We start from the raw sequence: 12,065 nt of genomic DNA on the forward strand, positions 1-12,065 counted from the left end.
ATCTCTTCTATTTCAGGCTAGACAGTATAACCAGGATACTGATGAAAGGGAGGAAGCCAGAATCCTGTGGTCAGTAGTGGGTGGAACAGGTTGGTCAGTTTCCATCACTGCTGTGTATTTTTTCCAGGTGAGAGAACCACTTCACCAAAACTCAAGTGATATGCATTTATCAAAGGAGAAAAATCTACTCCAAAAGTTGCTCATAAAATTATGAGGACATGAAAAATTGGTAAAGAACGCAATACTTGTGGAGGTTGTTAGACAAATGGTATCGTTTTTGTGTTAGTCACTGTTCACTTGTTTTCCTTAACATGTACAGAAAATAAAATAAGCCACTCTGCTTAGAAATTATGCCAAAATAAACAAAAGTGAGTAACGTCCTTTTTCTCATATGGACTCATCTACCAACATCAAGCTAGAGGGGTTAGAATGGCCCTCTTCTCATTTCCAAACATCTTCATAGGTTTATCGTCATTGTAGTATTTCTCTTTGGGGAAATGCAAATGTTTCCTGTCTTCCCCGTTCCCTGTCACCCCTTCATCCCTCACCCTCTGTGGTGCTGCCTGGCTCCACCTGTGCACAAGGAGCCCAGAGAATGATCCTCATCCTCACTCAGGGCTTCTTGGCAGCAGCCTTCCCTGCAGAAATGAAGCCAGTGGGTCAGAGAAACACACGCCACGTGACAGGCACGATTAGGTTGGGCACCCAGACCCTGAGGGAGCCATCAGGTGCTGAGGGTGCAGACGGGCCAGGCTGTAGCCAGGCTCAGCTGTGATGGAAACAGGCATGGAGGGAGGCCTGGAGCACTGTGGGTGCCAGGCAGCCTTGGTGTAGCTGGCATTTGGGCTGGGCTTGGATGCTTAAGAAGGGCTTGAAGGGCTAGGGTGAGACCAGAGAATCAGGACCAGGTGTTCCTGGAAAAGGACAGAAAGCGCAAAAGTCTGGTTGCCAGAAAAGATGGAGTCTGGGGAGTGCTTGTCACTTGTGTGACTAAAGGCGCCTGAGAGAACCTGCTGGTTAATTTGTCATGTTTCAGAAAGCACCGTCAATACCAGGAGTGAACAAAGTTTGGGTTCCAAGGAATCGCAAAAGTAGCTTTAACAATCAACTTTGTTCCATTCTAGATCATTTCCAGCAGAGTAACTCTAGCCAGAATCTCTGTGTATCCATAGCTAATGCCTATTCATTTGGCCTAAGGCATCAGCTAAGGTACACAGTCTATTAGAACAACTTGGCAAAGTACTGTTATTCCCATTTTACACAGGAGAAAAATGAGGGCCAGAGAGATTGCACACCTTGACCCAGTTCTGTCTGGATAAGCAGCAGGGTGCTCATGCACACCTGAAGGCTTTTGTGTGCTGCGCAGCTGCCCTACATCTGGATCACCTGGGCACCAACATGTTTGTGTCCCACGACAGAGGGAAAAAGGAGGCTCTTGAAAGCAGGACGAGCTCAGACCCATCATGTCCTGGCTGCCTACAGCAAGGGGTCACCTGTGAATGGTCAGGCATGCTCCAACACACGCTCACACATCACACTGCAACATCCCAGTGAATTCTGTTCTGCTTGGGAGCCGCCCCACACAGGCCCGGCCTGGCTCCTTTTCCCTCCCACCCAGTGGTTCCTTCCTACCCCATGCTCTCCATTCTCTGCCCTTGCTTTCTTCACTGCATTTACTGCCATTTGAAATTGTATTATTTCTTCATTTCTATGGCCAATGATGCTTTCTCTTTAGGATCCAAGTTCTGATATGGAAACAATTTTTGCAAATTCACAGATTTTAAGCTCCTTGTACAATGTCTGGCACATAGCAGATAAGTACTACAATATTTCTTGAGTAAAGACAAATTATGTTTTGAGTGCCCTGCTTAATGTTTAAATATTAAAAGTAACAAATGAAGAGATACCTTTCTTCACACAATTTTTATACTCTAACTGAGAAGGACATGGAAATATTATTACTGTATTATTACTACACTTACAAGACATGGCTACCTGTGGAGAAACTTGGGATGAGAGTAATGATGTTCTGCATTCAAGCATGAGGATGGACGACATTATAGAAATGATTTCTGTGCCAGAAAAAGAGCCTCCAGTTCTAACACTTCATGATTTAAGGTCAATGGTAGAAATGACTATACAGGAACAGGACATACCCATCACAATGACTTTCAGACATGGGAAATGACAACAGCTCATTTCCTCTAAATATTAACTGCCCTCAAGGGCTTGCTATGGAAAGCACCCTCTCCCCACCCCAAGGTGCCACTTGCCTTGGCACAAGGTCCAGGATCATCAGGGGGCCTAAAGCATGGAGGAAGAGATGGGCACAGAGAGGAGCAAACCTATGATTCTGCTCTGGTGGGTCTGTCCCCAGGGGCTGGAGCTGCCCTGCATACACATCCTAAGACTTTCTGAAATATGGAAGCTCTAGAGTAGGTAGGTTAAGAGACAGCTTTTCACTAAAATCCTGGTAATGTAACTTTTAATTTTCACAGCTGCCTCCACTCTCTCAACTTTGACATCAGACAACTGCTCCTTCTGTCAGAGTCTAAGCAACAGATATTTCTGACTTTAACAGCTCTTGGTTGGTTGTCCAGCAATACAAAGGAGGGGCAATGATTGGCTCTCCCTTAAATGGAAATCCTATGAAGAAGTTGAGCACTGGCACATTTGCACTAAGAGATCTGACAGAGCCCAAACAGAAACAGTTTTAAGTGCCTCCCACTCAGCCATGCAGCTGCAGCCACCTTCTTGGGTGGGAGGAAGCCATGCTCTCTGCCATCGGCAGGGATATTAGCTCTCCAAGTCTTTCATTCTGGCATGTGATTACAGTTTTAGCATCTCTTACTTAGTTACCTTCTAGCTATGAGGCACTGTGCTTATATGTACAACTTCACTTCTACAGCTTTTTTGTGTTGCCATAGAAATTCACCGGTAATGTAAATGCAACAGATTTACACCATAAAATGGCAAGAGCTTTCTCATCACTCCAAGGAGTCAAATCCTTGCTTCAGCAAGCAGAAAAAAAGACTGAAGAAAACAGTATTTATTTATGAATTCCTACTCTGTGGACGGTGTCCACTGCATTGGCGTCATCTGTGCAGTTTTGTTCACCACCAAGTGTGGACAAAAATGTAAATGATGACATGGAGTGAAGAAGTGAGCCACAGTCTATCACTACATTGTGTACAAAGTAGGAGAGTGACAAATCTTGTTTAAATGACTGAGTGGGAAAGAAGCCCACAGGTCACCTGAAACTAAATTTCTGCATGGGCTTAAATACCCAACCTCTACTTTTAATATATTGACCCAAAATCCCTACTGTTTGAAGTACAAATGAATTTTAACTTGGTTTAAACTCTTCAAACTCTAAATCAGTTAAGTTCAGATTCATGGGGCACTACTGTTTTATAATATGGGTGCTAGGGGGCTGGTGAGATGGCTCAGTGGTCTAAAGCACCTACTTGGAACAAGCTTAGCAAAGCACAGGGACCACAGTTCAATCCCCAGCACCACATGCCAGCCCCGCCCCCTGGTGGGCTGAGCTGCCCACACACACACACACACACACACACACACGCACAAATAAATGTTAAAAAAATAAATAAAATTTAAAAAAAAATAATATGGGTGCTAGGCATATTGAATTGGGTGAAGTACCCTTCAGAGCTAAAATTCTATGTGCGAACTCTTAAGTTTTTTTTTAACCATGCATTTGTCCAACTAAAGCTTCGAACATTTCAGGAATCATAAAGCAACAACAGCCCACTTTCACACACAAAAGAATGGACATCAAGTTTTGAAGCTGGATCAGTAAAATCAGCCAGCCTCAGGGTTGTGAGACAAGGACAGAGAGGGAGGTTCAGCTGTTTGAAACCTCGTGGTCATACTGCAGAGTACCTCGAGCAAACTAAACCATGGAAATCTGCTCTAAGTGTCTCCCAAAGGCCCAAATATTCAAGGCCTTGTTCCCAGCATGTGGCACTACTGGAGCTTCTAGGTCCTTGGGGGTTGCCTTGAGGGAGACTGGTCTTTTCCTGTTTTGGTTTCTGGCTACCACGGGGTGAGCAGCTTTGTCTACTGTACATTCCCTGTCCATATGCTGCCTTGCCATAGGTCCAAAGGCAATGGGACTGACTGGGGACTGAAACCATGAACAGAAACAAGCTTTCCTTTTTTTTTTTTTTTGCCTATCTCAGGTATTTTGTTGCAGTGACAAAGAGCTATTATCCTTGCCTTGTGGTCTTTCACATGAAAGCATGCCGATTTACAATGCAAGCTGCACTGGCTCTAGAAAATTTGGTGATGATGATCTCTGCTGAATTGCCCTTTTCTCTCTACCGGAAAGTTAAGAAACAGAAATAAAAACCCAAAAACTGTACCAGTGATGCCCAAAGGTTAGACTTTGGCAAGACTGTGATGATGGGGCAACATCCCAAGCTTCCTGGACTGCATCATTAGTGCTCAGATTATCTGAGTCAATATTGTCACTAGCTCCACGCTGGCCTTCCGTTTTCCAAAGGTTGTTTGTGGTATGTTATTTTTATGCTTGTTTTAGTTAATCTTCTCATTGCTGAGACAAAATACCCAACACCCCCAAGATAAGGGAGAAAAGGTTTATTTAGCTCACAGTTTGTAGAGGTTTCAGTCCATAACTGGCTGGCTCCAAGGCAGGGTGGCTTGGCCCAGGGGCACTGCAGAGGAGAAACAGTTCATGGCAAGCAGAAGACAGCAAAAGCAAGGGACAACCACAGCTCTTTCTATTCCTTATATCATATCCAGGCCACTGGGATTAGGGCAGTGCCAAACCAATCTGGGCTGATTTAGTAATCACCCACTCTTAATCCTAGCAATGTACCATGAATCAATCATACACTCTAGATTCAGCCACCTCTGAAAAAGCCTCACCTATGACTGCATGAGGCTTTGTGTGGACATCAACTATCATGAACTGTGCTTGAGTCAGTCTTTCTTTCACATAGAACAGGAATCACTCCATTCAAACACTGTATAACACAGTTCTAGTAGTAGTGGCTAACTTCAGAAGAAAACTGGAGAAGTGATAGCCACCATACCAGCCTGCAGTGTTTGAAGTGACACTGAAAGCGGGCACAGTAACTGGGCAAGTTGAGACTTTATAAACAGGCATGAAAAAAACTGAAGGGTAACTTGTATGTGAGCAGAAACAAATCCACAAGTCAGTGGCAGGAAACACGGCAGAGAGAAGCAGAGCAAATTGGATGCACAACCTAAGGTGGAGGAAACAGTGCAACAGTCAAAATAATGTAAGTAGTCAACCTCTGGCAAACGAAGACATTCTATATTAAAGCTTCTGTTTGTATGGCTTTTATACATTTGTCAACAGTACAATGAGAACATTTATCATATCATTAAAAAGTTGAAGAGAAATAATAAATGAAGATATTAATAGCATATATAATCTACCAGACACAACACTGGAATAAGGAATCTCTATAAATGAAGGGAAATACAACTAGCTCCTGAGAAAATGGTCCAGTGGGCTGCCTGACTACCAGTAACCAGAGGGAAGCAAAATGAAACCATCACGAGATGCTACTTCATCCCCTTCAGTCTGAGAAAATCAGTCAGATTGACAGTGTATGTCCTAGATATCAGGATAATGGTGTTTAAACCTTCCTCCCATATGCCAAGAAAAATCAGCAAATCCTGATAGAAGGAATCCCACAATATATCTATACATATCAGCACTCACCAGCATTGTACTGTCAAGGTGTTTATCAGCAAGGAAAATCTGAGAAAACGGCCTAAGTAGAGCCTAAGGAACCATGATGATGAAATGGAATATACAGTCCCGGAACAGAAAAAGGACATGAGGCCTAGATTTTCTCTCTGGAATAACTTGACCTCTCAGCAAGTAAAGAATCTGACATTTACAATCAAGTGTACATTTAAAGTGTGTGTGTCATGCTGACATGGGGCCAAGGCCTCAGATATGCTAAAATGTGCTCTAGTGTTAAGCTACAACCAAACCCCTATTGTCTAGCTTAAAAAAAAATGACTACAGATGAGGTAGCTAAACAACTATGTGGCAAGTATTTTCTTGTATTCTAGCACACAGCGGTGACTATAAAACTAAAAAACCTTGAAAAGGCTTCAAAAAACACTTGCCCAGGGATACTGGTAAAGGTTTTCTGCAAAAGTAGGTTGAGTCAAGGTAGCTTGCTGTAAACACAAAGGGTCAGATATATAAAACAGGAAGTGGGGTGGAGTGATTTACATACTAAGCAAAAAAGAGTGGGGGAATAAGGCTACAGGGCCAGTTTAGAGAGAGAAAGCCTTTTGTGCTGTTCTAAGCCATTTCATCTTATCCTGTGGACAATATGTAACCGCTTAAGATTTTTAAATGGGACAAAGATAAAATCAGAGATGGGGTTTAGAAAAGTGAGTCTGATGGAATGAAAGCTAATGAAAAGGCAAATGCTTGGGAAAACATAGTTCAGCTTTGGAGGTGCTGAGATTTGGGCCATAAAAGCAAGGGGATATTCAGGCCACAGGGCATCAGTGGTAGTCTAAATTGAAAGGTGGCAGGCCTACTGGAGTTTATCAGGAAGGAAAAGAGATCAGTCAAGTGATACCTCCAAACATGAGAGCAGCACAAACCTACAGAGGTTTCCCTTTGAGAAAAGACTATAAGCATATGCGGGAGGTAGGAACTAGGATGGGGCGGGGTCTGAGGACTCTACTGGAGCCATCTGCACACTAGAGTTAAGAGTACAAAGCCTATACCTTGAGTTTAGCTTATTAGGAACATAAAAGGCAACTGTATGCACCGTATGTGTTCCTGAGGATCTAGGAGGGTCTCTAGCATGCAAGGCAAGCATTTTACCCCTAAGCTACACCCTAGAGCTTCTTTTCACTAATTTTAAGAATAGGTAATTTTTTTTTTTTTTTTTTTTTAAATGCACAAGTAATGATCAAGGTAACAGGAAAAACAAAGTACAATGGGACTACCTGACTTGGCAAATGGTATGCCGGTATAGAGGGAAGGGCAACAGTAACATTCAACTGGAATAACCAGGCGAGCCACTTGGCAATTTAAAATTACCTAGTAGTCACACTAGAAAAAGTAAAAACAAACAAAAACCTGGTGAAGTTTTTTTCAAGAGTATCTTTCCTATGACCCAATATATCCAAGATATTCTACATGTTTCCACATACAGCACAGGTCACATTTCAGGGGCTCACTGGCCAATGCAGATCTAGAGGTAAAATGGAATAAGGATTTTTTTTTTTTTTTTTCTTGCTCCTCGAATGCCTTCAGGGCACTTTTGGCCGGCTGGAGTGTTGTGAGGATTGAACTACAGCAACCTGAGGCTGACAGTTTTTTTTTTTTTTTTTAACATTTTTTATTGTATGTGTGTGTGTGCGTGCGTGGCCAGCTCAGCCCACCAGGGGGCGCGGCTGGCTGGCATGTGGTGGTGGAGGATTGAACCGCGGTTCCTGTGCTTTGCCAAGCTTGTTCCAAGTAGGTGCTTTAGACCACTGAGCCATCTCTCCAGCCCCTGACAGCTTTGTGGAAGCAGCCACTTAAAGGACTGAGCTAGGGCCAGGCCTCCCACAGGTAAAATGTTAGAGTCATTATTAACTCTATCATACATGTTCTGCCTACAGGAATGAGAGTAAGAAAGTGGATTTGGGACCCCGACATTTCGATCTTGGTATACTGAAAGTATAGTAGTACTATATGATGAACCAAAATAAAGATCACGGATCAATGTGCTTTTCAAGAAAAGACATGCTACTGTTATGGAAAGGTGACTTTTATTTCCATCCTGAATGATTATCACACCATTATTTAAACACATCTGAAAAAAATCCTGAAATAATTTAAACAGAAGGCACAGAACAAATCAAAATAGTAACTGTAAGAATTTAAGTGAGAAAGTTCAAATATTTTAACAGTAATAATAAATTATGAACAAGTCTCCATCACCAAATATCATTCTGACCAAAAGCTAGTCTTTCTTTATAAACTACTGGGTTGGCTGACTCTCAGATTTCCATGATAAAAATACTGAAAAGAAAATCCTTTCAAAGTACTCATTAGACCACCAGGTTCAATGTATTTTATGTATGACAAAGTAGCAGTTATGATATTTTTTGATGGGTGGTCATAACCTAAGAAATGACACATTTTTACAAACTTTAAAAAAAATAGCAATGTTGGTTACAAAATTCTATTTGGGGAGCAGGGGAAAAACTTGTTCCATGTCAATTAGAATATCAAAGCACTTCAATATCAAATTGCTTCAAAAAAAATCAATCTTCACATAACAGTAATATACTGCATGGGACATTCCTCTGTATCGGGGTTAAGTACTGACCATACAGTGTTGTAATAGGGTCCATTAAGTCAGTAAAATTACTGCCGCCAATTGTTACTTATTCCAAAGAGATAAGTTTTCACAAAACATTATAAAATGGGAATAATCAATAATATGCTACAGATATAATAAGCCCTAGTAATGCATTTGAAAACGAAGTGGTCATGCTTCATAATACACTGTAGGATTTGAAATACATTCTGTGATCATCAATACCATTCATTGCAGAGGTCACTTGTAAATTAGCTCATATTCTGAACTAAGTTTCTACATGAAACTTTTTTCAAGTATGCATAATACTAGTAAAGATACTTTTCTTAACTCACTTCTTTATGTGTTCAAAGGACAACTGTGTTGAGTAAGGGATAAAAGCTTTCAAAAATATTTTAAAAATATGAAAGAGTCCAGTGTCCAAGATTGGACCATAAGATACTGACATCTAAAACCTACTATTTCAGATTTTAAAAAACCAAAACAGACCTTTTTAGTCTTCTACTTGAAACAAGTTTATAAGAATGGGAAAACTAAGAGTTCTAAAACGCTCAGGTGCTCCTATGTGAATAAAATAAAAAGGTCTTGTTTCTACTTAGCTGTGATATATGAGTGTGTATTTAATAGCAATGTGGTTTTAGCTTTATCATCTAGCTTAATTGCATAAATCACAAGAACATTTCCAGACAAGATTGCCGATAAATATAATACAAACTCTAGAAATGATTTTTAGCAAAAACAGCTTCAAAAATTTCCTACGTAGCAAAATGTCCCTTTGGAAATGAATCTTTAATGCCTTTGGACTGTTCCGGTAAATGCGGTTTTACCCACTCCTGCACTAGGGTGTAATAATCGCCCAATGCCTTTGTCCCTGGATATCAGATCACATTAGCTTTTATTCTTTACATCTCTAGTGAAGGTACATTATTAAAAAAACAAAAAACACAAAACTTTAGTGCTGTCACCTTAGGTCTTTATCATCTAGTAGAAATAAATCAGAAAAATCACTTTTTAAACAATATAAAGTATTGAAATGTTGGCACCAATGAAAAATGAGCAATAGATATCACTCAAATTTAAAATGTATTCATTCATGTCACTGCCTGTGACAGCAGCACTAAATGCTACTGTTTGTGTCTGTGCTGACATCAGTCTTGGGAGGGACACATAACTCATTTTATGATTCAGTTACTGAAAACAAAGAACCGCCACTCTACTCCAGCTGGCTGGGTCACTGTTTGGGTGGGCTTCATTCATTACTCTACATCTGAGAGTTTGAATTCTGAAAATATAAACTCACCAGGGTCAGTGGAAGACTGTCTCCAGGCTGAAAGAATTGTAGCTAACTTTAGGAAACCATTTAAATAAAAAGATAACCTTGGTTGTTTTGGGCCCCGGGTCTACCAGCTGTGCCAGTATCTCCTAACACAATGTAACCAAAGGGTTTTTCTTTAAAAAAAACTAAAAAGGAAGAAGGAAGACTGGAAACTAATTTCAAAAATCTATACAAGGCTGCCAGGCCAACAAATAACGGTCAGGGTAACTTTGTTCCTCTGTTCTTTTAACATGGGAACCAGTGCAGAATGGCTCATACCCACAGTAGACAGACCATTTACAGCGACAATCATGTCTCCACATCTGGACAAAGACAAACAGAAACAGAAGCAGAATGTTACTATGTTAACAGTATAAAAACATTACAACAACTGTTTAGCATGAAAGTCATAATTTTACTTACTGATTTACTATCAGTGAGGAAGAAACTCACTACTCTGAGAGACAATTACTAAGCCTACACTGGCTTTCCCTCACCAATCAAGAATATGTCTGCACGTAGTCTTCCAGAAGTCAGGAGGCAAACTTCAGGGACAAGCAGAATAATGTTCAAGGCAAGATATAATTAGGTGAGGCAATGTGTGCTCTTTCTATAAAAAGTACTAAATATCTGGGGATGAGGGTGAGTGATAGAGCCCTTGCCTAGCATTGTGCAAGCCCTATGTTCAATTGCTAGTACTGCAAATATAAGTCAGTTGTGAGATGATGCAAGTGCACAGTGCTGGCTGCTGCTGCTGTTATTACATGATTTGTAGCATTGGGGCTTGCTCCTGGGCAGTATATGTTAGGCAAATGCTCTACTACCGAGTTATATCCCTCAGCCTGCTGTTATTTTGACTATTATTTCTATGTCCATTCTTAGAGCTCATATATCTGAGAGTAAAACGGAGAATAAGCCTCATATTTTCTTTCAGAAGTAGAACTATCAGAAGTGAATGATAGGCCAGGGAGATAGATCGGTGGTCTAAGCACCTGCCTGGCAAGTGCAAGGACCTGGGTTCAATCCCTGGTACTGAATCCCACACTGGCCCCCCTCAATGAGCCAGCCATGGAAACCAGGTGTGGTAGACGACATGTGCATGCCTGTCATCCCAGCTATGCGGAGGCTGAGAAAGAAGGATCACTATAAGTCTGAGCTGTGTAGCAAGACCTTGTACCAAATAAATAAAGAAGTGAATGGTGAATGTGAGAACCTTTCTGTCCTTATAACTTTCAAAATTATCATTTTTGGTCACTAGTTTACAACATACATGAGCATGCCACTCTAGTGTTAACCACTGTAATTTCATTTTGTAGGTAGATGGCATGCAAATTAATAAACTAACTTAGCTAAGACAGTATTTATTCATTTTAAGATAAGAGTTTTTTTCACACTTATCAAGAGAGAATCATCTGGAACACACTTCTGATGAACTTTTTGCAGTGTTACTTAGGTGTCACTTTCGCTTTGCAGACAGTGTCATCTCTCCATGTGTACAGCATTCTTTCTAGAATATGTTGACATCTACTTTTTAAAGAACTGGTTCTTCTGTCTAGGCATTAAGGATTACAATCCATCACTTCTCTGGTGACAATCTCTTGACATATCTTCACTTTTTTTTTTTTTTTTCTGGTGTCTGAGCTTTGAAATAGAAGAGTGTGCATGCTGGCTGAGTGCTCTGTGTGTAGTAGTGGCCAGGGATCTGAGCCAGGCAGTCTGAAGTTTGATGCACATCAACGACCTTCGGCTATTTGAACTTGGGCAAGTTTTTTAGCCTTTCTGAGCCTTAGTTATCTTGTGTGTAAAAGAGAAATAGTAACACATTTACCTCATAAGGTAAAGAAGATTAAGTAATGCGTGCATCCCCTGGCACTGTGCCTGGCATATGATAAATCTATTGTATATTCATTCATCAAATATTTAAGATTTTGCTGTAGCTATTATGGCTGATAGGGATATAACAACAAATGCAACAAAATCCCCTCCTCATGGAGCTTGTATAAATACAATGTCAGGTAGAGATTAGTGCTAAGTTAGTAGAATCATCGAATGCAAGACTGAACCTGAGAAGGTGGTATCGAAAAACTACTCTGAGCTCATTGTCACGTCATAGTGTATCCAATAAAATGGCTCAGTTCAGTTCTGGTTGTCAGGTATATAAAATATGGCTGCAAGTAACAAGATAGTAAAAGTAATGCTTCACTCTAGATCAGGGGTTGGCAAACTGTTTCTACAAAAAGCCAGGCAGTAAATGTCTTTGGCTTTGTGAACCATATAGTCTCTTGCCAAAACAACTCAAGCCTGTGCAGAAGCAGCCACAGATGGTACCTGAATGAATGAGCACAGCTGCACTGCAGTAAAACTTCATTTACAAAAGCGGACCACAGGCT

General features: G+C 40.9%; 1 protein-coding gene across 3 annotated transcripts in view; it reads right to left on the reverse strand.

Annotated features, from left to right (window-relative positions):
- Positions 1-7,798: 7,798 nt before the first annotated feature.
- The window catches only part of Lnx2 (ligand of numb-protein X 2), an 83,766-nt gene continuing 79,499 nt past the window's right edge, over positions 7,799-12,065 (reverse strand). For all 3 annotated transcript variants that reach the window (XM_023715085.1, XM_023715084.1, XM_023715083.1), the window contains one exon: positions 7,799-9,998. In XM_023715085.1, the coding sequence (XP_023570853.1) occupies positions 9,863-9,998 (136 nt within the window). In that variant the 3' untranslated portion in view covers positions 7,799-9,862. The remainder of the gene's footprint in view (positions 9,999-12,065) is intronic.

The sequence above is a fragment of the Octodon degus genome, unplaced genomic scaffold, assembly GCF_000260255.1.
Source record: "Octodon degus isolate 3935 unplaced genomic scaffold, OctDeg1.0 scaffold00038, whole genome shotgun sequence".
NCBI lineage: Eukaryota > Metazoa > Chordata > Mammalia > Rodentia > Octodontidae > Octodon > Octodon degus.